The sequence below is a fragment of the Callionymus lyra genome, chromosome 18, assembly GCF_982586985.1.
Source record: "Callionymus lyra chromosome 18, fCalLyr1.hap1.1, whole genome shotgun sequence".
Lineage (NCBI taxonomy): Eukaryota > Metazoa > Chordata > Actinopteri > Syngnathiformes > Callionymidae > Callionymus > Callionymus lyra.
Window position 1 is genome coordinate 23,322,527 of NC_141835.1, and position 26,998 is coordinate 23,349,524.

General features: G+C 37.8%; 1 protein-coding gene across 2 annotated transcripts; it reads right to left on the reverse strand.

Annotated features, from left to right (window-relative positions):
- adck1 (aarF domain containing kinase 1) lies at positions 1 to 26,958 on the reverse strand. Of its 2 annotated transcripts, XM_087779730.1 has the most exons (12): positions 26,896 to 26,958; positions 25,238 to 25,298; positions 23,413 to 23,571; positions 23,139 to 23,222; positions 17,116 to 17,319; positions 11,288 to 11,446; positions 10,901 to 11,059; positions 10,385 to 10,501; positions 7,543 to 7,692; positions 6,159 to 6,356; positions 1,299 to 1,492; positions 1 to 644 (listed from the first exon to the last, which is right to left on the reverse strand). In XM_087779730.1, exons 3-12 carry the CDS (start codon positions 23,542 to 23,544, stop codon positions 494 to 496), a joined length of 1,548 nt encoding a protein of 515 aa, XP_087635856.1. In that variant the 5' UTR covers positions 23,545 to 23,571; positions 25,238 to 25,298; positions 26,896 to 26,958; the 3' UTR covers positions 1 to 493. The 2 variants fall into 2 exon arrangements, with proteins under 2 accessions (XP_087635856.1, XP_087635857.1); XM_087779731.1 differs by lacking the exons at positions 23,139 to 23,222; positions 23,413 to 23,571; positions 25,238 to 25,298; positions 26,896 to 26,958 and adding an exon at positions 17,833 to 18,032.
- Positions 26,959 to 26,998: the final 40 nt, after the last annotated feature.

Here is a 26,998-nt window from a genome sequence, read left to right on the forward strand (position 1 = left end):
TCTGTTTTATTGCCTTTATTTGTAAAATAACACATTGGTGCATCATTTATGCTAACTGTACCGTGAGGTATATCAGGGACAATCCACCCCTGAAGCCTGCAGAGTGCCATACTTTATCTCTCATTACATTACACTATTCCAGCTTAAAACTGCAGTAACTTGACACGTTTTCTTTATATGTTGAGGTTTGATGGGATCATGTACACTTGATGAGTAAGCTCTATAACTAGGTTTAAACATCCGGTGTTTTGATAAAGAAAAATAGATGAACTTTTAAATAAATATTTATAAACCATCTTTGTTGCTTCAAGTTTTACTTAAGGTCCTCTTTGGGGCTTAAGCACCATGTGTGACTACTATGAGGTTAAGTTAGAAAGTGTTTCAAGTTAAAATGTGTCTGAAATTAAGTGAAATTCAGGTTTTGAATGTACAACTAACTTGACTTGAGGTCCCCATGTTGAAGTGGCTTTCTAAATGCATTTCTGTAACCAGATCATCCCAGCAGAGAAGATAGCATGAGTCCAAGCAGCGAGCTCCGGAACCAGAGCAACAGTTCAAACATATTGAGCTTCCAAAGGTTGAGTGTCTCTGCCACTGAGATCTGCAGACGGATCTTCCTCGACGTGGTCTTGCTCCTCTTGTGTCTGAGCAGAGAAGGCAGGGAAAAACTCAATGAGATCTTTTGTCAGGATGCTTGAGACCTAACTTGATTGGCTCTGATAAATAACTGTCTTTTGATGATCTATTTACATCATGGCTAACTAAACCATTAGAGAACAGACAGAGACAGAAAAAACAGACGGACAGAGACTTTATTTATCCCTCTGGATGTTGTGTAGGGATCCATCTCAAATTGCTTCTACTCTTATCCGCCAATTCTTTTGTTCCGTTTTTTCTAAACAATGTAGACAAGAGAAAGACAAAAAGGTTTACTTTGTGTGTTCTGGTGTGTTTGTGGTTGTGCTTGAGGTCAGCTGGACTATCTCGGGTGCATCTAGTTAATTTAATACACCAAATTTGATTTCTTTATACACTGCATTTATTCTCTTGTTTTTGTTCAGTAAATCTATGATTACCAAAGCAGGAGTTTACTCCCTGCACGCAGCAATTAACACCCTAAAATCGCTCACCTAAATCTATTTTTTGTTTAAATAAATATATGAAAAAATAAATAAACCAAAACAGATGTACAATATAATTTTTGTTTAATCGATTGATTTTAATAAACAACAATTGTATCTGTCAATGGAGACGTAACAAATATGGAAGACTTTAAGCTTAAGAGTTAAGTGTGTTACCTGGCCAGAGCTCGTATGCAGCAGCGTGACATATTAATGAAGGAGGAGGAGGAAGCACGGGTTCCTAACGTGGTCTCGACCCCTCTGAGCAGGTCGTTGGTTTTGAGCAACAGTAGCATCTGTCGTGGGACTCTGTTCAAGAGGTCACTGATTTGTGGCAAGTATAGAGCTGCGTTGGTCCGGATCTCATGGTCCTGGGAAGAGCAACTAGTTGTTTGTTACAAACTCAGAGAAAAAGAAGGAAAGACAGACATTATAGACCCCCACCTGAACCATATAGTACGAAAAACAGGTAGAGTATCTCACATTTCTAAAAATATAATTTAAATATATCTTTTATTTGGACCACACTGAAGAAATCAGAGTCCCAGAAAAATCTGGAAAAAGCCTGCACAAATAAAAATGTCTAAAGATGTTTCTTGAAGGAGTCAGTAGACTCCATCAAACCCAGAGGGCGAGGAAGATCGTTCCAAAGCTTAGGAGCAACAGCCTGGAAGGATTTCTCTCCTCTGGTCCAGAAGCATTTACACAGAACCATCAGTAGATTCTTATCCACAGACCTTAGAGCCCGAGCTGGGGTGTCAGATCACTGATGTAAGGAGGAGCCTGACCATGGAGAGTTTTTTATTAACTGCAGACGAGACAGCTCCTTCTTGTTTAAACACGAAAACAAACTATTAGAATAGTCCAAACGAGAAGACACAAACACATGGATTATAAACTCCAGATCTTGTTCTATTCCTAAATTTAGAGATTTTTCTCAGTTGAAGGAAACAGTTTCTGGTCAGTTTTCAGAAGTAATGTATAAGTAGTTAGTGACGAGTACTGTTTTTTAGCAAGGCAGTGGTTATCTTGAAGTTGTGTTTGGGGTGATTATCATGTTGGAATACTGCCCTGCGGCCAAGTCTCTGAAGGAAGGGGGTCAATCTCTGCTTCAGTATACCATAGTTATGTTGGCAAGCATGGTTTCTTCAATAAACTGTTGATCCAAAGTGATCCAGGAGCACTCATGCAATCGCAGACCATGACGCTCCCACCACCATGCTAGGCTGAGGGCAAGAAACACCAGGCACGCGTCCCGTCTACAACATTATCACAACACATGCCATACGTGAACACATTCTTTGCCTGTGTGAACCAAGGCTACAAAAAACAGCTCAAAAGTTCAGGCTTTCAAGTCTTCTGAAGACACAATAAACAAATACAATCTAATTTCTTCTCCTGGCCTTCATTTCAAATGTTTAACGTCCCTGCGAGTTTTTTCTGAATTGATGCATTCTAGTTCTCTGGACACGCACTCCGGGCTAACCTGGCTTGGGTTGAAAGTGAACCCTAACATGCGAAACAGATCTGTCCACTGTTCAGGTGTGTGTGTTTCTAGCTCCACAGCTTTATAATTGACACTCACGTGTCACATTTGTCACATCATGAACTATATTGGCATATGTGGACATTTGTAGTTCTCCAGTGTGCGTCTGTGCCGGTGTCAAAGGCCCATTGTCAAAGCTGTCAGTCCTGATAAAGAGCAGACAGTCACATGAAGGTGCAGACAGCCAGTCAACTCTGGTCTCTTGTCATGTGTCAACAAACACTCATGTAAAGCTATAACTGCGAACAAAGAAAAAAACGGACCAGGAATCTCAAGTTCCCAGGTTGTCCTGGGAAGACAGAATCAAGAGGAGAGAGAGCGTTGGAGGAAAAAGGCAAGTCATCAGCCTCATGGATGCAAAGGTAAGAGTACGACAGGTTAATTGTTTAGCTAAATATTTTATGTTCTGTTCATGATTTGGACATGCTTGGAAGAGCTGTTGCTATATCTGCGTCTCATGACTAGATTCACCAATCTCCAAAAATAACAAATTGTTAACCCAAAATAAGTGTTTCACTTTGCATTAACACACTTAATGACACTAAATGACATTGTCACACTTGTATAACAGGAAAGTATACTGGAGAAAAAAGCCAAAACAACATCTCCGAACAATTCAGCAAGAGACGGTCTTCTCAAAGACAGACTCCTGTACTGGGAATAACAATTAGTGGCAATTATAAGAAGGAGGTTTGCAAGCAGAGCAGCGGTCAGGAAGACACAGAGAAGGTGAAGCTCCAAGCATTTGCATGTGAAAGACTCAATAAGGACATATTGTTTAGAAAGTCTTGCGATAATAGGCGTTGAAAAAGGCCAAAAAAGGCAATGCAGTCGGGTAGGAGAGGGACTAAAGGGATCTCGCTTTTATTCCTATGTATTAAACAGTCAGTGGTATAATTCCGTGCTAGGAGTCACAATGACATATTTGTCCTTATTATCCAAGATTATATGCTGAACTACAACATGTTTTAGAAAAAGACTTAATGAAACACCTTTATCAAATACTATCAGTCATTTTGTGAAGGAAATTGATAACATTGAATGTATTGCTTCTGTCACAGAACAGATAGACCCATTTAAATTTACAGTTAAAACCAAATATCATGTTTTCTTGCTAATTCCGTCTGCCTGGCGGGGAGGAGTGTGATAGCTCTGAAAAATTGAAAGTTTGGTGAGATATCAGAAACATTCCATTGTTATTCATGCATCCCACCACTGCTATGTTGTTAACTTTAATACATGAAACGTTATTTGTGGAGCAGTTATATGTCAATGAAGTTAACAGGAGGAGGACAGTCTGAAGCCTGTTGGTTTGACATTCCAGAACCAAGTTACATATTGTGCGAAAATAAATAATTGGGAGAATTGTTCACGGGATCTTTGGTGTGTAAAGTCAGGTGCAATATAAGTCTGGGAAGAAGATACCCTGCAACTGGATGGATGGATGGATGGATGTATGGATATACTTTATTGATCCCTATACATGTAGTTACACTCTCTTGCCATCTCCTGATTCTCCCAATGCCATTTTTCCCTCCCTCGCTCTCTCTCGCACTAAAAAGCAAATAAAAGATAGCAGGAAGCTAATGAATTAAAGCAGAGAGGAAATTAGAAAGACCGTCAATCCTGTGTCTTAATTGTCACTCCATCTTGGATATGTTTTGAATAAATGCTTTGTTTTCAACTTGAGGAGTAGCAATATTAATTAAAAAGGGAAATATTCAGGCATGAGGACCATCTGAAAGTCGTCGCGCTAAAAGCACTCTGAAACAGTGGTGCACATACGAGTGCATTAACACTAATGGAATGCATCATTAGCGATTACAAGGAGGACGTGGAGACGAACTGCCGCTCAGAGTGAATATTGGTCAGAGGACAACAAAAGCACTAATAAAAGATGATGGATGCTTAAGACAACAGCAAGTGGAAAAAAACAAACATTTGTAAATGTTGTTTTTTATTACTTCGTATTGGGCCAAACAACAAAAGGGGAAACATTATCAAAACATTTTTTTTTTTAAATCAAGTGAAGGAAAGTGTGTGAGTGATTGCTTATGAAATACATGATAGACAGTAACAGTGGATGAACCTGTTTTGAGCTATTCATTTATCTCTTGTCTATCCATAGCCATGTCAAGCAGGCAAACCCCCAAATTGAAGAGGCCTTATGTTCTTTCTACACAGTAAAATATTCCAACTCTTTTTGGGAAAAGAGAGTTCAATTGTTTAGCCTGTTAGGAAGCAGTGACAAGGTCTTGATGCCATCAAAAAGGATACTTTCTTCTAGGATTCAGAAATCTTGAGGGATGAATAGTGGATTTACTGTTACAAGACCAGATATTTTGAAATTAATACTAAATATGTGTATGCTTTACTGTGGAAATAATTTACATTTCTGACTTTCACATATGTTACTTAAGGGAAAGTAAATTACTATTGCTCTCATTTTCCCTCCCTTTCCCTTTGTTGCCCTCTTGTGTTTTTTTATCCCCTTTATTTATTTTTTTTAAACCCTGACCTGTGCTTTTGGAGTGTTACAGCAATTTCTGCTTTTAGCAGAAAAACTGGTGGACTGAACCTTTTAATGCTGGTGAGAGGTGGAAGCTCTCCAAATGTTCAAAACACAACATTTATTATTATGACTAGGATCTAGATGGATTTGCTGGGGCATTTATTTTGTTTTTCAATGGAAAATGATTATCATTGGACTTTTATATTCTTTGTCTTATCTGTGATAAATATTTGGGAAATTATTCTACCCAGGTATTTAATATGTTTCAAATGCAATTGTCTTAGTAAGTGCTTATCCAATCACAGGACACAACAAGAACACACAAATTCACGGCAAGTGGTGCTTATCCAATCATATTGATACGAACATATCAGTTTACGTAAGGCTCCTTCTCATTCCAGACCCTTGGGCTGCTTGGCTGGTTCATATGTGTCAATTCACTGCTGATTTCTGCATCAGAATTTAATCTAGATGATCCTCCAGTATCTGACTGAATCTGAAAACCTGTAGCCTACATAGGCTCAGCCCCAGTTCCAAGTGCATCTTCATTCAAACAGATTGTGTTGTGTCATTGTGCAAGATTTCAGCTGATGTCATCATTTGAACATTGCCTTATATTGAGTCTTCAATACAAGATGGTTGTTATAGACAAAGTATTTGGATGTCTTTTTCTGCTCATATTTTACACACAATTTTCTTTTATAAATGTGCAAATAAATAACAAAACCCAAAACTATTAAACATTCGAACTAGGGTCATCCCAAAAAAACCATGCTTCATAGCAATTTGGTACTGCGATTTATTCGCAATTTTGCCGGACAAGTAACCATTGTTCTTCTTCCTATTTCATCAATGAGTACTGGTAATTATATTATATACAGCTGAGTAGTTATGCATGGAGAGTAAGAATAAGGGAGTAGAAAAAAATCAGTGAGCGATCAGAGCGCCACCTTTCTATAGTCCAGAGACCACTACTTACCTCGGAGTGTGTCACAGGCACAGAACTTATGCCAGTGTTGACAGAAGTCCAGGAGCGAGCGGTGAGTACACAGGCAAACAGAGGGAAGAGATCGCCTGCACCAAGTTTACGGGAATATCGCTCCACTCCTGACATGTCACCTTGAATCAGAGCCTGCCACAGCCGACTGTAGTTCATCCTGAAGTCCGGCTGCAGAGTCTGATGGATCAAAGTACAGTAAAAGTATACATCATACTATTTAAAACATTCTTTAACTACCAAAGTCAACCAAATTATGAACTGCTTATCACACAAATATCAGCTTTCATCTGACAATTTTTAATTATTCGTTTTTTAAATGAATTACAACTGTAGTAAACCAAATTATGAACTGAAATGGCAAAAGTTTCAGCCATTACCCAACATTTTCAACTGTGAACAAATTGTTTAAAATTGATCAAACAAAATGTTGTTTTTTTAAATTAAGGAGCAAAGAGAAGAAAAGTAATTTCTGCCCCTTATCCCTGCTTTATTCATAATTTATTATTTTTCACTGACCAATTATTTACTTTTATACATACATTTATGTTAAATTGTTAGTTATAAATGTTACAAAAGGCTGACTTTATTCATTTCCTTTAATCATTTACGCGTGTCATGTAAATGTTATATTTGTAATATAAAAATGTTCCACAACAGGCCCCTTTTTCTTTAAGTGATCTCTTCTTTCCTTTAAATAGATCTCGTATCTAGATAGAAACGCATCAAATCCATTATCCATGGCGATGAAAACTTTGTGGGTAAACATGCTTTACGACTGACTGGTAATAATGTTTTTAGTGGTGGCAACATTTGAATCTTTACATGACTACAGTCATGGCTCCACCCATTGTTACATTATGTAACAATTTGATTCACTCTACGTGTGTATACGGGAGAAGTTGTGAGTCGTACTTTGGGGCATTGCCTCATGATCAGTCATTTGCATGTTTATAATCAATCGATTTTGCTAAACATAAGCTATAATCATGTTAAACTGTTGGTTGTTGACATTCGTTAACAGTGAAAAAAACACTCTGGTGTTACTTTTCTGTGTGTGTCACAAGCATTGACATGTGTTAAAAAAAGGACCAGACCAAACACAACAGTCTGCACTCTGCTATAAAAGCACCAAATGATTGTTTATCAAAAAGCTTTTAGTCCGCAAAGGTTCTAATAAGTGCGTTTGTGTGTGTGTGTGTGTGTGTGTGTGCGCGCGCGTGTTTGTGACTGTTTTTCATGTGCACCTTGACTATGCAATTGCTGCAATTTACTGTACATTTGTTGAAGGCTGCAGGATGAAAAATGGAGCGCAACATTGATGAAAAGCTGTAATTTGTGTCTGAAAAGACTGGAGATCTCCCACCTGATAAAGCCCATGGTCCAGCAGTACAATCTCTGTCATCTTGCTCTCTGGACACTTTCTGACGAGCACGTTGCCAGGGTGAGGGTCACAGTGGACGAAACCATGGATGAAAATCATTTCACTGTACATTTTACCCAGGTTTTCTGAAATCTTAAGACGATAAAAAAGTTAAAAAATAGACGAATATACATTTAATTTTACCCTTGATAACATGAATGAATGAGGAAGATTTCTTTTATTTCTTCAGTGAATATGCTCATTTCACATGATTCCACTGACTGTGCCAGATACAGTATGACTCATTGAGGTTCTAAAGCTCTGATTTCTTGTGACTCATATGTTAGGCTGCCATGACCACAAATAGGTGAAAAAAAAATCCTTGAATCACATGAATCGTTTGCAGTTTGTGGTTAAAAGAGACACTCCTACAAGATACTGGTTATTTAACCTCTGTCAAAACAGGATCTTCAGGTTGACTGACTCAGAACAGGAAGTTCGGCATCAGAAAAAGGCTTAATGTAATGTAGTAAGGGGCTAATTAAAGCTTCATGAAGCATTGTTATTTTTAGAGCTCAGAAGGTGGTGTCCACAGTTTAAAAGATAATTTAGGGTGTCAATACAATATCTGTTCAAAGCAATAGATTGTGGAGCAGAGAGTGCCATGCCATAGGGAATTTTTAAAGAAGGATACTACTATATTAATCTTCATCAAAACATCACTAGTTCACTGTTTATTTAATCAACCTTAAGTCAACGTTACCCTGCAAGGAGCTTGTGTTTGAGGATATATGAGGCACTCATCAGGAGAACACAGATAACACAATTCACCATGGCAAATTAAAAAAGTGTAGCTCCACCTTCTATTCTAAGTGGAGATGGAGAGAATCACTATCACTTTTAAATAAAACTGAACGAACAAGGTCAATGGCAGCTCTAAGAAAATCGCTTCTTGAAACAGTCCAGACAAACAGACCATCTTATGGTTGTTGCAGTGCATTATGTTGTGTCAGCAGTCAATAAGCATGTTGAGACACTGGTATGATAAGGGATTCATCATTCTTTTTTTGTTTTAGTTTGAGAGATGTAATCACACTCCAACATGCATAACCCAATGCGTTATTTACTAGACGCTTTACGAGGTTGATAAACAGAGCAAACAATTTTAACTTCAATCTTATCAATATGAGACAAAATGAAAGCATAAAAATGGGCAATTGTCCATGCTGGTCACGTCATATGGCTGCATTCAGAGGAAAGTCTATTTGGAGCCTCATCCATCTTGTGATTACACACAGAGACATAAGTTCTGGGGTTGGCTGCAACAGCTTAATCATTCTATCCTCTTCATTCAACTCCAAGTAGAATTCCACTATCACTCTTTTCAAAGGCGTATGTGAGTGAGAGTGTCTGTCTCAACTGCATTTAATAATGATTCTGGTTGTATTGTGGATAAGACTGTTGTGCCTAAAGCGTTACTACATTTTCAGAATAGGTGAATACATTTTTTTTTCATAAATCATGAAAAATTAATGGGATTGATTTAATTAGAGAAATAATAATGAAATTTGTAAGAAAACTCAAGGCCCTTATTTTCTCCTCAAATAAACAAAAATAAATGATGTTCAATGTGAAAAATAAAAAAACAAAGAAAGCATTCATGCATGGCTGGAATCAACAACTTTGATTTCAGCCATGCCTTTTGATGGTTTTTACCCACAGTTCTTGCCTCTTGACACCGGTCTTTCACCTTGGACATGCAATTGTTGCCACGTATCCAAGAAGTTTCAGGGTTGCTTATATGCCTTCTTAATGAAAAAAAATGAACCATAGTTTTTACAGTCCCTTATATTTTATGATTTTTAGGGCACAGATCAGGAATGGAAAGAACGTTTGAAAAGAACACATATACTGGGTCCATTTCCATCAGTTGAGCATTGTTTAAATGCTTGGAGAGACAGAGGTATTGAAAAATTCTTATAACACACATATTTATCATATTGTTATTTATTATGACTTATAGTTGACAACTTTAAGCACCTCAGTGTGTGGCTGGACAGTAAACTGGACTGGTTCTGCAGCACAGCCCATGTGTATAAGATAGTTCAGAGAAGACTGTACTTTTTGAGGAGGCTCCGATCATTTCACATCTGCAGGAAACACCTCTGCATGTTCTACTAGTCTGTGGTGGCCAGTTTCCTGTTCTATGCTGTGGTGTGTTGGAGTGGGAATGTGTCAACAGGTTGGACAGGTTGATCAGAAAGGCTGGTTCTGTGGTTGGCATGAAGCTGGCCTCACTGGTGACAGTTGCTGAGATCACTCGACAAACTACTGTCCATCATGGATGATGACAGTCATCCTCTGAACACTGTCATCAGTGAGCAGAGAAGCAGATGGAGTGCACGAATGCTCCTCCCATGATGCAAAACTAATAGACTCAGGGACTCATTTATTCCTTGTGCTATTAATACAGTTATATCTATCTGATTGTATACTTCTGAGTTTAAGGGCAGGAGCAGAGTGAAAAGATTCTGTTCTATGTTAATCTTGGTATCCTTCCTTTGAATTATTCTTCTTTGATCCATTTTCTTTATACTTTGATATTTGTCTTTTTGTTGTCTATTTAGTATGTTCTTGGTCAGGGAGACATAGATATAGATGAGTAGCTGACACATTCACAGACAACTGCATGGTGCCATTATACCCGTTTTGACCAAAATCTTGGACGGCTTTACAGAGGAAGTTCTTAGAGAAAAGGGGGTTTCATTCAAGCACCAGCAGAACATTTTCTGGTTGGCTGATGAGTGTACACATGCTGTCAAATGAGAAATTTAAAGTGGAGTACCTGGTTAACATGAATGCCATGCTTCTTCATGTACTCCCGGTCATTGACCTGTCCGCCTTCCGCAAAATCCATGGTCAAGATTCTCTTAGTGGACAACTCCCAGTGAATCTTTGGGACCTGAGAACAGAACAAACCCAACTGTTGCCTTGAAGGGCAAAACAAACCACAACACTGGCAACAAATCAATGCACAGATAAATAATAATACCTTAAAACATTTTCTATTTCCTGACAACTAGAAATCGAGTCATGGAATATAGATGTAGGAGGAGCAACCTGACAGAGAAAAATCATCCTCAAGAATGGCCAATTTAGGAGAGAAGGATCTTGTATATGATATCATAACAAACTTAGATTAAACGTCTGTTGACCCTGTGATTAAAGTATATCTAATTTGGAACGTTCACATTTGTACACTAATCCTAGATGATACCTGTATGTGCAGCAACGTGAGCTTGCATTTAAACACAACTTATGTTGAGGGGCTGTTTGGCAGATATGGCGGTCATTCTCTTACCTTCAGGAAGGGGAGGTGGGCTAGCATTTCGGCAACTCTCTCTGCGTTATGTCCTTCATTAAGGAAGTCAAGCTCCAGTGGCATGTTTTTCTTGGCCTCCTCCACTAGCCACATAAAAGCAAAGTCTGGGAAGAGGTGGTGAACGGCCTTCAACAGAACCTTAAGTAACAAACATGAGGGTTAGAATTGAAGCCATTTTCTGTCTTTCTATGATGACAGAGATTTTGTCTCTTAAAGCTGGGGCTACTATCAATCCTAGACACAAAAATGCAACAGCAGATCTGCTACTTTAGGAAGTACCACATATCCTCTAAAACTATATAAATGTATCGAAATATGCAATAATGAGATCCAATATCCCAGTTCTTTTTAAAAAGTGCCTCTCACCTCCATCACCAGAATGTCTTTAGAGCTTTGTTTCTGAACTTTAGGGTGCTGGACCTTAACTGCCACTATTCCCCCATCATGCAGCACAGCCCTGTGGACCTGGGCTAAAGAGGCAGCACCCTGGGGCTTCTTCTGGAAGGAGACAAACAACTCTGACAGCTGCAAAATAGAGACAAAGGTGGGGAAGGCAGAGAGTGGGAGAGGCAGATAGTCAGCCGAGTGTTGTCAGCCGAGGGTGTGTAGCAGAAAGTGGCTCATCAATCCAAATATCTCCACCTACAGGTCCCAACCAAATACTGTATAGAGGACAGCACGTACACTGGCATCATTTTTGTTAAGAAAATAAAATAAACTGTATGCTTATAAACCATTAGCTGTTAAGTCAGAGGTTTGCAGCCTTCAATGTTAGCAGAAATAATTGAGGGCTGAATTAAAACCCAACTAAGATACAAAACCCCACTTTGTAAAAGGATTGTGAAAAGGAAGCATACTGTACAACATATCATGCCTTAATATATTTTGAAAACACATATTTCAACACAAACAGTTTTGTGTCTAGTTTTGCTCATTTTATAATACAGGTCAGTGTTCTATCACATTCATTTCATCGGAAGTAACTTAGTGTGGATTAAAATGTTGCACCACGGACCTGCTTAAGAGTCCCTATTGAATCTCCAGTGGTGTGTGGTTGTGTATGTGCATTTGTTTGTTTGTGGTCTTCTTTTGAACTCTTGTAAACAGAGGTTTGTATCATGGTGAGATTATTTTAGTCTTCTCAGTAAATACAGTTTGTCTTCAAGCTAGCTTCGGCACAGATCACTGGTCGCCTTGTAGCACTGCACTGCGTGTACCTTAGTGCATATTTACCATCTGCCTTCTATTCGTTCTCTCTGGGCCATGATCACAGCAGCAGCCCTGCAGGTGCATACTCAACTTTCAAACTTCTGTCTCTGCTCACACAAAAGGCACAGAGACACACACTAGCTAATAGGTGAGTGGGATAAAAGGTTAAAGAGGATCCCAAAGGGACCTGTAGTAATTAGCAGCAGAGAGCTATGAGGCAAAGCTCTCTGGTTATCACATTAATATTCGCTAGTTTAGAAGAGAAAACCGTAATGGCTTTATATCAAATGTCTTTTAGAAACTATGACATAATAGAGAGAAGCACTTTTGATTTGATAGTAGAAAAAAATGTTGTTTTTTTTTAAACATGTTAATCACCCTAACATAACTGCCATATCAGACTATAAATATATAGACGATCCAATTAAATCCCTAACAGACGCACCACTGTACCTAAACAGGATTTGGGAATTTCAACTGGCCGTGATCGCCAACTTACTTCGGGTGAAGCGTAAGAAGACTTGGCTTGTTCTGGAGTGAATATTCAATATTAACTTAACCTTTTAATCTTGTCTCTGTAAAACAGAGAACAAATCACAGATGAAACGTAAATTATTTGACAACTAACTAAACTAAATAAACACAAAAGAAACACTTGTCTCACAGTTCAAAATATTACCTGCTAATGAAAATATTTCTTGCATTATTGAGGAAACCTCTCAGGAAATATACTTGATTATTGCCTCCTTATTTTTCTTTCGATATTGTAGCCTATTTTTACTAATCTTTTACTCATGAACATAATCTGGAATTTTAACCTGCTAACTGTCCACTTATTATATATTATATTATATTAATTAATATATATTATATTAATATTATATTACATTATAACACTTTAATGTAAATTAAATGTGTTATTATCTATTGTTTTGTCATGTTCAAACACCACTTTTAAAATGCATCAGCGTATTGATTAAAGTGTAAGCGTAAAGTGCAATATGAAATAAAATGTAAATATTTTTTAAATGATTAACATTATTTTTAGTGCATTATTAAATTTACATAAACCCTACACATGCTCAGCAACAGGTGTAGATTTTCTGAGAATCTAGCACAGGATCGTATATACTTAAATATACCAAAATCCTGTCAATTTTGCGTTATTCATATACGGTATTACACAGAAATTCTTTCCGTTCCTGCTTCATGAATGAGTCCCAATGCCTGTTGACTTTAACTGTGCACCTTTCTTTCAATGACATTGGGGAACACTGTATCATTTCAATGACAAATAAAAGCACAGAAAAAATATGAACTTTCTAAAAACTGAAAAGATGCATGAACAAAGACAAGCTGTCTATCAGCCGACAAGATGTAACATTTAAATTGTGTTTTTGATTAGTTCACTTACTTATTTTAGTTTTCAAGTCATTGGATAATAGAGTGTTCATCAGTGGCGTCTCTACATTAGAGGCAGGCGGGGGCCATGCTCCACCAAAAGACTCTGCAGCAGGTGAGCACTACAACAATTTCAGAATATAAAGTATTCTTTGCTCATTTGTCCGACTTTGCCACATTGTTCTCTTATTCACCAAAAAGAATTGCTGATCTCATCCAATTGGCAGATTCAGAGGCCTGTGGCCACTAGCCGGAGTGTTGAAAGCCAAACAGTGAATGCTGTGTAGGAGAACCTTGCAGATATCAAGAAGTGTCTGGATAATATTCGCAAAGAACCTGTGCGCGTGTCCATTCATGAAGCATAGGGTCTTGTCATTTAACTGGAGGATGATACATATTTTCAGACTTTATATTATCTTATGTTGGACATTATGTAAAAAATAGTGTTGATGTGGCCACAGAAAAATTGTGCTATGGATTGCTTCAAAAAGTGTGTGAGACTGAGATGACATCTCTCAAGAGACATGAAATGGAGAAAAAGAAACACTGCAGCAGTGATGAAGGAAGCTTGTGAAATTGTGGTTGCTCAAGTGGAGGAGAGATTTTTACAGAGTGATCTCCTTATAGCTGACAGCTTGTGGATATCAATTTTCAATTGGTTAAGCAAGTGACTTTCAAGTGCTGAATTTGAATCTGCAACCAAAATCTGACCAATTGGAAAAAAAAGCTTAAGCTTTTAAACAAACTATGATTTTTATCAAACAATCTAAGATTTTTTTGATTTTTTTTACAAATTACAAATTAAGCCGATAAATACAAATGGAATGTGTTCTTAAATTGAATCACAGTACCTCTACTGAAATCATGACAAAAAATAAATATAAAATAAACATTTTAAATATGTTCCCCTGATGTTTGTTAAAGATGAATTTGTAATTCAATATATGATGAATTATATACATGAAGGGTGCTCTAAACATTTCTAGAAAACACACGTTTGTTGTTGGACTAATATGTACCTGTGTGTATAAAGATATTTAGCACTGTTTATTGGGAAAACACAATGTTTCACTATTTCGATGGTGGAGGAATGTTTACTCCGGGACATAACTTCTGGCAAAACCATTCTAGTCATCCAGTTGTTAAATTTCTCCTGTAAAACACTTTCCACTGATTTTTATTTTCATGCATTTCAGGAGAAAGGACAATGTTTTGGAGAACTGCCCTGCTCCAGGTTTATGGTGTAAGTGACTAATTGGAACATGATGTTGGCCCATCAAGTAGAGATTTGACATGCTTCTTTTAGAAGTAAAAATCCTCAAATTATTCAAGGATTGAGGGATCGTCTATGGAATCAGCTCTGCTGTTAATTATGCAAATGTTCTAAACGGAAATTAAATTGTCTTGAACTAGTCAAGTGTCCAAACACAAGGACAGCTGAGGGTGTGTAGCAGGATCTGGTGGGCACGTCACCAGTCGCCATTGCAGGACATAAACATGCTGGTATATCATTCAAACACCACAATGAAAGAAAAACTATTTATTTTATACCCTGAATTGCCATGAGGTAGAATTAAAATTGCCTTTTTGTTTCCTCAGATTGTTTATTTTGATGGAAGGTGGTCCAGTGCAGAGGAAGAGTCTGCTATGAAACTGTGCTTCACGGAAAATGTAAATCCTAGCACTTAATGAACATGCTAATGTATGCATTTGGGCTCTGCTCCCAGAGGGTAGACCAACAGTGTCAGATTTACCCCCCAAAATGAATTATGGCACAAATCAAACGGTGCCTGAGGGCTCACAGTAGGATGGCAATACCATGATATTTACGTCAGTGAGAGGATGTGGTCGCTTAGGCCACTGGCAGAATGCCACTGACCCAGCTGGGGAAAGCCACAACAATGATTCCAGTGCTGTAGGAGGCCAGAAAAATATGCATTTGATGGTGTGTGTGAGTGACTAGTGTCATTAGATGGTGAACTAATTATTTCCATATGAACTGGATGTGACAAAACTTGAGATAGCAGTCCAGGTGCATGTCTTTCAGGAGTTTTAAGCAGTAACTATAAAACAAACTGCCATGATCTCCTTCCAAAAGGAACTGGAATGGTAATTTAGTGATATGCAATGAGACAGATGAGCTAAAGAAACACCAACGACAGCTAAGCATAAACGGCTCATCAGGATCACTTCTTCTCTGACACTCCAGAAAGAATGGAGGTGTCAATGCTTTCACTTAGCTTTTCATTGACACTGCAGTTAACATTGCTGGCTTTTCATGCAAAAAAACACATTCCATAAAGCAAGAGGAAGAACTCAAACTGCTGTATGAGCAATGATCATGTTTCCATCCTTACTTTTAAACATTCATTTCACCTATTTCATCAGCTCAAATAGCTAATAACTTCTGTCCTGGTACAAAACATTACTGATGTCTTCAATACACCACCCTTTAGTTTCTTTCTCACTGCTATAAATGCACTCTTAACAACACTGGAACAAGAAATGATAAGCAGCCTTTGACAGGTTTGGGTCTATATCCAGGTTTTTTTGTATAAACACTACTAAGCATCTCTGCTGTGTTGACTTCTGATGTCACTCAAAATCCCATTCAACTAATCGCAAAAAATCGAATATTAAAAGCAGGTCAGGTATGACACGTTTGTTAAATTGTTGCAGTATTAGTTGAGTGGAATTTATCGTAATATACAGTTTATAAAAGTCCAAATGTGAGTAATATAAGTGACTAAGCTTATAACCATCTTCAGGAAGGGATCAATTTATCAGCATTATCACTAGAACATGACAATGACTTAATGAGTTTACATGATAATGTTCACTTGGCAGCTGCATTTTTCTCTCACACACACACACACACACACACACACACACACACACACACACACACACACACACACACACACACACACACACACACACACACACACACACACACACACACACACACACACACACACACACACACACACACACACAGAGTTGGAGAGGTGGAGCAGACCAGCGTACAGCCTGTACAGTGACGGAACAATTGCCACTTGCAGGCTATAAAAGCTTTATCATAACAACTGGTCTAAGACAGACACACTCTCTATACAAACAGAAGCATTAACAGCATTAGGAGGACAGCTGCCTTTTGCAGAGAAATCAAGAGAAAATGTCACATAATCTCATTTGACCTTTTTCTGTTGGTTACAAGGAGCCAGAAAACAATGGGTACAGTGTAAGACTGCACTTCTCTCTTGACTGAAACTGTAAACAAACATTTAAGAAAGTCAGAGATTTATTCAACGAAATGTGGAAAATGCAACGCAACTGCTGTGAGGTCTTAGTTAATAACACCACTCTTCTTTAATCAATTAAGAAAAAAAAGGATAAGAGTATAAAACTTAATTGTAATGACGCAGAACAAAAATGAACACATGCACATAGGGATTTGCATCAAAGAAGTACACTATAGGTTGATGAGGTTTTATAAAACAGTTGATTCGGTCTCATAAAATAGTCATTTACGGAGCTCTATAGGTCATTAGAAAGGAAGTGCCTTAAACTCAATGCTTTCTCACCTCTTTGCCCAGGTCCTCTCTAATGACCTGCTTGATCTCCTCCATGGTGCTCTCAGGAGCTTGGCTGTGAAGCACCTTGAGTGTTGACGTGTACTCTTCTGGGAACAGATAGTCTAGAGCGCCTATGTGCTGTCCCACTTTGATGAAGGTCCCTCTGTTTGCACAGCATAATTCCCTTAGTCGCTCTGCTGAGCGCCGATGCACCTTAAAGAAAGGAGAAGGGATGAACAGGTAAGGAGTGGGCTTCGGAATTACTAAAACAACAAAACAATAAAACACACACACACACACACACACAACCGTTTCTGTGTGTATCACTGTGTCCCTCCCTTCAAACCCATCTGAAGCAGCTTGAAGTGTTAATGGTTATAGAGAGCTGCTCTCTAGAGACCAGTCCAAATAAAAAGGCGTGAAATTAGCTCCCCTTAACCCCTGCAGTCCCACTGTGCACTGAGATTTTGAGGGGATCCATGATCTGCATTACTCTTTTGCCTCCCCCATAAAATGCTCAAAGCCAAGTATGAATACAATCCTGTGCTGCACAATTAAGTTGGTCAATAAATATTAGAAACAACATATTATCTCCTGTGTATCTTCTGTGTGACTACACCCTCATTCACCCAACTCAAAGCCAAAAGGGAGCATAACAATGACAATTACAATTATTGGTATGAGCTTTCTGGCAACAAAATGTTGCCTTGCTCATAGGAACTTTACCATTTCCTACTAAGGTCCACTCTATGAATCCCTTAGGGCTATATTATATTACCACATCCTGTCACTCCTTTAATTCCATGTCATGGCTTCTCTCCCTTCTTTTTACTGCTATATTAGCTTGCATCAATTACACACTCCACTCTTCAACAGCCGCAGACACACAAACCCCTGTAGCCTTTTATTTACTGTAGGCTCCTCCTGTGTGAAGGGAGTACAAGTGAAGATGGTATCCAGCGGCATTATTCCCCCTCTGTTGTATTACAAATTAGCATATGTCTTTTTCACCATTGTCGCCTCTGATTGGGTAAAAAAAAAGGTACATAAAGATGGTGGGCGGAGGTCAGCGTTGGCCAATCACACAGAGCTTGGCATTGCCATGGTGATGTCATAGCCACACTGGAAGCTTGCCTCTATTGGACAAAGCCCTCTGATTACTGCAGCTACAGCATCACAGTGTGATGAGTCGATGATCTATGAGTTTGACTGTGATCAACATGTTAGCAGCATTTCAACACTCTAAATGATAGAGGAGGATGATGTGGCTGCTAGCTGGCAGTTTTCAACTCTGTCTACTTAATTTAATGTTCTATCCATTAAGGTCTGGACTTTTTGTCAAAATGCATTTTAGATATAGACTCACATAGGTCAAGATATACCATCATCTTGACACACAAAATGAGTTTAGATTTGTGTGTTGTGTGTGTGTGTGTGTGTGTGTGTCAGACAGCATGGTTAATCCTATCAAACGAACCAATACATGACAGCACCCCATGTTATTGTAACAGGAAGGGAATATTTGATGAAAAGTAAACATCGTCCATTAGGTAACGAGTAAGACAAAAGAAGATTCTACACTCTAGGAAAATATAGATTTACCATGCACAATAAAGTTTATTTTATTAAATAACAGCTTAATGACACATGTTGTAATGTTTAATCAATTAACTTTTTTATCTAAATTTAAATGTTTCTCAACAGGAAAGCTTACTAAGAGTTTTTATTAATGTAAACTGATTATAAATGAATCTGTTGGCCTTTTTTCTGAGAGCTTTCTTATAATTTATATACCACTGCATTAAGAAGTAAAAAACTAAAAAGATGTCAGGAGCAGAGAAAGTGAAAACTGAAATCAGTCATAAAGCCATCATTGGACAAACTGTATCATTGAGTCATTTAAACTCTCCACCACGGTTCAGACAACCAGCAATGTTGAATAATTAATCAATCAGGTCAGGATCATACAGCTGAGCACCAAAACTATTTGTTAAATGATGTTGTGTTTAATTTATATTTATTTGTGTTAAAATTGAGCATGAAAATGTACACCTTGTGTGAAAATATTAAAATTGGTCCATCATACATGCACAATACAATGATCAAACCTCTTTGGCTGGTTCAAACGGGAGTATAGTGAAGAATAATAATTATTTCTACCCCTTCTAAGGAAATTATATTTTTCCAAAATGAGGATAAAATAACTATGTTTTACTTAATTGTTACAAATGTATTTTCTTTTAGATTTGAAGAAGTCTCATTATGTACATTGAACACCAATAAGTCCATTGTAATAATTGAAATAGTCTATTTTTACCACAACCCCTATGTTCACTGATAAACAAGCATCGCACACACAAAGACCTTGGTGCAACATAAACTGACATGAAGACAATAGCAGCCATTTGTCAGAGCAATAGCAAAAGAGGTAGTTGTGTTTGTCCGAAGATGTGTGGATAATTTGTGGTACAAGTACACAATAGTAGATAAATAATTAAGTCTTATTGTGAAGCGGGAGTCAGAGGTGAATACTGTGGTGTGCAGCTGCTCTTAGCAGAGTGAAACGCTCAAGTAATTGATTTTCATTGCCACACCAGGCCTAAATGATCAGGATTAGTGGACTATGAACAAGGTCTATTTATTATTGGGACACTCATGATTAGCTCGTTACTCAGCTCACTGGGGCTCATCTGGTCGCTCGTCACAGGAGGGAGGCTCGGATGGGAGACTTTTCTGTAGATATAAGCCTGTGTGTTCAGGAAGCCTCGTCCACATGTATCAGGGAAACAGGGATGGCAGAGAAGCAACAAAAGACATTTATCCTAAATCCTACCACATCTATGACACTGCACATATAGCTTCTTAATAGTCTGAGGCTGTGCTCAGGCCCTTCTGCTGCTCCCTCTATTGAGAATGCTATTTATTTCGACTCAGCCCATGAGCAACAACAACAAGGTGGGGATAAGTACAAGATGGCTGTTATCTTGTGGCGTTGAGCAGAAACATAAGGTCGTGCTGTACTTCTGTTGAGCCACTGCTTCTGCTGCTTCACCACATTTAAATGTGAGAGCAGACACTTCAATCTAACAGCTTTGTGGATAAACATGTCTCCTCATGCAGCCTATTCTTTTGGAGGCGGACATATTCAAATGTGCTTACGTAGTTTTGGAATTGTTCTAAACATCAGCAGTATTATCTAAAAATATTCATATTTCCATGAAGGCCAAAAATACCAAACGCTCATCTTTACTGCAAAGTAAACAAACAACAATGTGTCTTAACCCATGGTGCTAGTCCCACCATAATATTACCAGTTGACCTAGTCTCTTTAGTGTGTTTCGTCATGGATTTAATGGCTAGTATACTTAAAACGGTCAGCAGGTAACAGTGGATCACTGTCAGGGAACAATTGGGATGTATTGTGAGTAACTACAGCAGGCCGCCAAGAAGAAAATGTTAAAACATTTAATCATATGAGGCCCTACAGGATTGACCAACTGTGTGTTGTGATTGTGTGATGTGTTGCTGCCAAAGTGACATTGCTTGTCCCTCAGAGGAGGTTGGCCTCCTACCCTCCCTGCTCCGACAGATTAGACCCTAACAGTAGGAAAGTAAATGCTGACATCTGCTGGCTGCTCTGTGAGATGGGAAAAGTACATGCACTTTTTTTATTTAACTGATTTTTTTTTCCAGCAGCTACCACCCTAATCTGCACCACTTTCCATGTTGATACAATGGTCAATCCATTCGTCAGCTCCATTAGCGACATGCCGGAAAAATGAACACATCTAGAGAGAGGACCTTACACATCCACACGTCGACTGTAGATGCACAAGTCGAGAAACAGCTTGATATTGAGCAGCTGTGAGGGTTGAATCAGCAGCTAATTCTCCCTTTCATCCCCCTCGTGAAAGGCAATATTCAAAATGGCTGCTTCTCCCAAATCCACACTATGCTCCTGCCTTCTTCCCCCTCCTTGTGCAGCTGAGGGAGCCGGCTGCTCAATAGACATCAGTAGCTATTTATCCTCCCTGTCCCCGTTTCATTGTCTCCGCCTCCCACTGAAGCACATATTGTATGACAGCTGAAAAGCTTGGGTCTCAGCTCTTCATGAAGCTACTTCCATCACGCTTCACAATCAAAGTCAATCCACTTCTTTATAGCCCAAAATATCATTCCTTTTTTTTTTTAAGATGCTTAAAGAACAATAGTGGGTGCATCACATGTAGCCTACCACAGTCTTATCAAAGCCTATCAAACTCATTGTGTATTGTATGAACCAAAAAATGATTTAAAACACTATTAAATGAGTAAAGATCAACAGGACAACTGTGGATATCACAATGATATGAAACAGCCAGGATTTTCTCCAGCATCATACTCACTTAGTAGTAGAAATAAAATCAGGCTTAAAAAGAAACTGAAAGAAATATAGAAAAATTGAATTTTACTACAAGCTAAGATGCCTTTTATTTCAAATGACAGTTTGCTTTCTAGATATATTGTTCAGTTTATCTGCTTTGGAATAAACAAAATCAGCTAACTGCATTGAAAACATTGGAACATCATCTATAAATTATTATTATTATTATTATAAATGGAATAAATTGTACTATAAATCTCTCGCTGGTCATAGAGGGTTGAAGCAAGGAGGTCCAGCATGCTCCAATGAAGGGGTGGGGCAAACATCAGAGTTGGGAATGGTTTAGAGTCAGTCTAGTGAAAAACACTTATCACAGTGAGCTTGTCTCATTCAGGCAGCAGTGGTTAAATAGAAAAAGGCCTTTGATAATTCAGCTTCTGCAAATTATACAGTGGGGATATTGGCACAAAACCTGCTTTGTAAGCTTAGCATAGGAGGTTTCTCAGACAATTATACTGCATGTGTTTGATGTTTAAACAATGTTAATTATTCAGAGATATGTTAGAATTATTCAATGCTAAAACAAGTTTTGTAGCATTTGAAAGATACAAGACTATGGTTGAAGCAGTATAGAATACTGTATAATAAGAAACTGATCATTCTGGGTCAGTTTGATACTGCAGCCACCCGGTTATATCAGCTTTATAATTCGTTTTTGTATAATTTGATCTTGTCATTTTATATCTCTGATCAGGTCAACTTAACTTAGCATTAAGAACCAGCTTTAAACAGATAATGTATAGTTGTGTTTCTCTTTTCGGAACTAAAAAGACCTTACTAAGACATCAAAGTCATTGTAACCATACACATGTACAGTATAAACAGCTATATACAGTTCTCTATGTACGAGTAAAGAAAATTTAGATTGTTGATTTGTGAAACTAGATGGTAACTCTGAATTTCAACAAGAGCTTTGTGTTAAGGGATTTGTGTGCATGTGCGTGAGTGCGTCTATATAGGAAGCACATACACAAGGGCAGCCATGTTGAAGTGTGCTCTTTAATGATCATTGCTGCTCCACCACAACAGTACAACCCCTGGTGGGCTCTTACTCGAAGCAGGTGGTATAAGACTTTTAAGGGAATACTCTCAAATAAGATGCTCTTTCACCACAAGATATAGTTATACAAATTGATATACAGAGGTCCCTCACCATATTATGGTTCAATGTCAGCATTTTTTTTGTTGCATAGGTTATTTAATATTTTAATGTATTTTTATATTAATTTTGATAATTATGGATTTTCCAGATTCATGTCAATTAAACATTCAGCGCCTTCACCGCCTGCTGCGCTTGCCACTGCATCCACGTGCCAGAAGAAGATTCCAACGGTGGTTAAAAAAGTTGAACAGCTGGACATGCTTAAGTAAGGAAAAAGCTGTAGCGCTCTATGGCACCACAAATAAATGATTCAATCTTGGGTTCAGTATATCAAAAAGGTGAGAATTCATTAATAATTTCATGTTGTGAAAATGATGTAGGTTTTGGTAGTGTATACACTTAACGAGGGACCACTGTATACAGTATGTGTTTTTTTTTATATATTAAAGACGGCAACACAAACATAAGGATCTTGAAAGCACTGTATTCAGTAAAAATGATTCATACCGCAGACTTGAGGGCGAGGTACTCCTCTGTTCCATGCTCCACACCTTTGAAAGCTGTCAGGTAGTCATAGCTGATGATCGCCGTCTGCATCATTAACAATATGAGAGAGATTGTGAGATATTTTAAGTTAAGCAACACATAAATAATTAAGTCTTTAAAAAATAGCAAATGTTTTATTTCACTATAAACATTCAAAATGTTGAAAATAATGAGATACATGATTTTCAATATGAAAGAAGCATTTGAGTGGCAGGTAAAAGGAGAGACACTCAACTGTTGCTGCTGCCCGTCCAAACCTTATCACACTCAGGTCATTGATATCAAACTGACTGGTGTAGATGTAAAACCCAGAGGAGGCGAACACTGCAGTGGCCAGTGAGGTGCGTTTGAGCAGCCGAACAGCCATCAGGGTCACGGTGGTCGCACAATAGAACTGAAAGATTAAAAAGTCCATTTGAGGCCATTTTATTAATGCTCTCCCAAAGTATGTTCTCTCAATTTCTCTCGAGTACAGTGAAAAAGAAATCAAACAGGATTTAAATGTAATGAATAACTCAAATTGAGTCATGAGCTCCTGTAAGTGCTTTGCTGTACTTGAGATCTTCTCAGTACATTCAGAAACAATACAATCTTTAGATTGGACAAACAAGTCTCAGCTAAAGGAAGAGCTCTGCGTTACTCATATGATAATCTGAGGAGCACAGAGGTCTCCTGGTGAGAGGATTCTACATTTAACTGAATGTATTTGTATACAAGAAGGCCATTTCGTTCCTACCCTGAGAAACTTGAGACTTTGCTGTGTTAGAATTCTGGTTTACTTTTGCATAGTCTACAAAACAAGCATTTGTCTTAAAGTCATTCCTGTGCCCTTCTTACCATGGGGTTGGATTTGTTTCTTCATTATCTTCATCTTCAAACTTTTCAAATTTTTTTTTGATTGAAATCATTTTCTTTATTAAAGTGAAATGTAGCTTTTCTACAGATTTAATCATTTAGACACATTTCACGCGTAGGCGAGTGCTTTACCATTGGTGAGACGTGTTTAAGTGAAAAGCGCCCCAACAAAATCGCCCTCAACATGACCACATACAATTCTCTGTCCTTCCTTGCTCCAATGTCTCCCACAGACACCACTAAACTTATCTCAGATATGAAGTCAACTACCTGACACCTGGACCCCATCCCAGCTCCCCTTCTTCAAGCCTGCATCCCTCCCTACTCTCACACCACTAATCACCTCCATCATAAACTCCTCCCTCAGCTCTGGCACTGTTCCACTCTTAAACCAGCCACCATCACTGGCCTACTGAAAAAACCTGGCCCCGACCCGACAACCTCTACAACTTCAGACCCATTTCCAACCTCCCACTTCTGTCAAAAACACTGGAATGTGCCATCATTTCACAATTACAGCAATATCTTGTTAACTCCCAACTGTTCAAAACATTTCAATCTGGTTTCCACCCCCCAGTACAGAAACAGCCCTCACCACATCACCCACGTCCTCAAAGAACTCCATTGGCTTCCTATCACACTTCGGATACAATACAAGGTTCTCCTCATCACCAACAAGTCCCTCAATAATCAGGCCCCCTCATATCTCACCGACCACCTCCACTGTCCAACCCGCCGCCTCAGATCCTCCGATGCCAACCTCCTCACTCCCTTCAGGACAAAGCACCGAACCCTGGGGGACTAGCCTTCTCTGCTGCCCCCACACTCTGGAACTCACTCCCTCAATCCATCAGGACTCAGTCCAGACTTTCAAATCACTCCTCAAAACTCATCTGTTCAAAATGTCCTTCTCTTCCTAGTATTCCCTGTCCTTCAAAATTGAGTGTATGTTTATTCTAAATGTAAAGCGTCTTTGTGTGTCCGAAAAAAGCGCTTAATAAATATGATGTTTATTATTATCATTATTATTTATTATTATGGCTGCCCGTTACACCATATTGCAATGTTGGAATTTTTTGTATATTAAGGAGCCCCATTGGTGTATGGTTTGAAAACTAAACAAGCAAACAACTTTCATGAAAATTAAGAGTTGAAAGATAAAAAAAATGTTAGTTTCATTACAAAATGATTGTCAGTGTTCCTACCTGGTTCACAGCCGCCCAACTGTTCTGTATTGGACAAGTCGCAATTTCCAGGGACCTCTGCCTGAGGAAATATTTGCAAAAGGGTTGTCACAAGAACCAATACTTTGGTACCAATTTAGTACACGTGTGCTAATAATACAAGGATTTTTTTTTTTTTTTTTTTTTTTATAAAAAGAATTTTCATTTTTATCAGTTGAAGTTATAAGTCCCAATTATCGTTATTGGGAAAGATAGTCCTTACCACTGTTTGAATGTATAATAGTAGCAGATTTAGTATTTATTTGCAAATATATATATATAACACACGTTTTGGTTAGTTATTATACTTAAAGGCCGCTCAACCCTGTTTTTATTATAGTTTTTGGTTGGGTTCATATTTTTGTGCATCTATAAGAAAAAAATGATTCTTTGAATGTGATTTTACTCATTCTTGGTTTTGTTATTTTATAAAGTTGTGTTAAAAGTAAAGACATGTTGTTGATATTGGAATTGACTACTGGAATTGTAGTATTGTGACAACCCTACCATACAAATATATATTTGCATTGTTTTTTAATTTTGATAGCTAAGGATGAAGTATAAGTTTGTTCTTGGAGGTCTCTCAGTGTATTTTCTCAGAGTTTATCCTAATTATAAATCTATAATAGTAATACTGTGACCATCAAGAGTTATAGATGACTATATATCAGTATTATTAAGTGTCAGACCCTAATTATTTTGCCAACCCTTCAGAAATAAAAACAACAGTTTGCTGATGAGTAAACAAAAGAAAACTAAGAATAAACAATAGATGAAGCAGGGAAGACCAATTTTACAAATGTACTCACTTTGATATCATTTAGTTTTACTACAAATAATTGTTCTGGGTTAAATGTGGGAAATTAAACATATAAACAAAAACAGGATTGTAAAAGCAGTAAAACATACATAAATTTGTATTGAGGTATTTTTCCAAGTATCAAAGCTACTGGAAGACAAGGACTAGAGTGCAATACCAAAAGAAAAAATACTCCAAAATGATTATCAATTCAACAACATTTTTTTTACAAAAAGCTTCAATGAAGAACAATCAAAAGCATTATTTTGATTCATTTTTTATTTGATTTAACTTTTTTTGCTCTAGCAACTTTCTTTTTTTTCATTGTTGTTTATTTTAACTTTTTTTTTTTTCCAGTTAAGTGAGGCATGTTACATCATACTTTATTATAATCTCTGCTGAAAGTTGCATGTATATTAGCCTAGTATAGCCTGTATATTGTTCAGAAACATCTGTGCAAAATTAAAATATCCAATATTTTTTTATATTTATGTATTTATTATACATCCATTATATTATATTAATAATAATATTATCCCTAATGTATGGATTGATTCATATGTTGATTCATTCATTGTATTTTTCGTTATGCATCCTAACACTTCAATATTTGACTCTAGTCGTCATAGCCATTTATAATATTTTGACTTGGACAGAGATAAACTAACATTTATGATTGTTAGCCGATGTTATGACAACTCTAGTCCAGTATGGGTCATTTCATAACATGCCTCGCCAGACAACGTGAACATTTAAAGCAGACGTAAAGTACAAACATTATCACAAAAATAAACTCGCGTTAGAATTTGTAAGCAATGTGTATCGTGACAGAAGCTGCTACCTTTAAGGGTCTCCAGTCGTGATTCCGTACCTTCTACTTGCCCGTTTTGTTTTGACCTCGCTAGTTTTCATAATGACGCGTGGTTCTATGGGTAATGAAGTCC

Excerpts from the sequence above, each read along its gene's own strand:
- adck1 (XM_087779730.1), bottom strand. The coding sequence starts at position 23,544 with ATGGCTGTTCGGCTGCTCAAACGCACCTCACTGGCCACTGCAGTGTTC. Across the intron at positions 6,357-7,542 it reads TGGACCATGGGCTTTATCAG|ACTCTGCAGCCGGACTTCAG; the intron begins GTGGGAGATCTC and ends TTGATCCATCAG. Across the intron at positions 1,493-6,158 it reads TGCCTGTGACACACTCCGAG|GACCATGAGATCCGGACCAA; the intron begins GTAAGTAGTGGT and ends TGCTCTTCCCAG.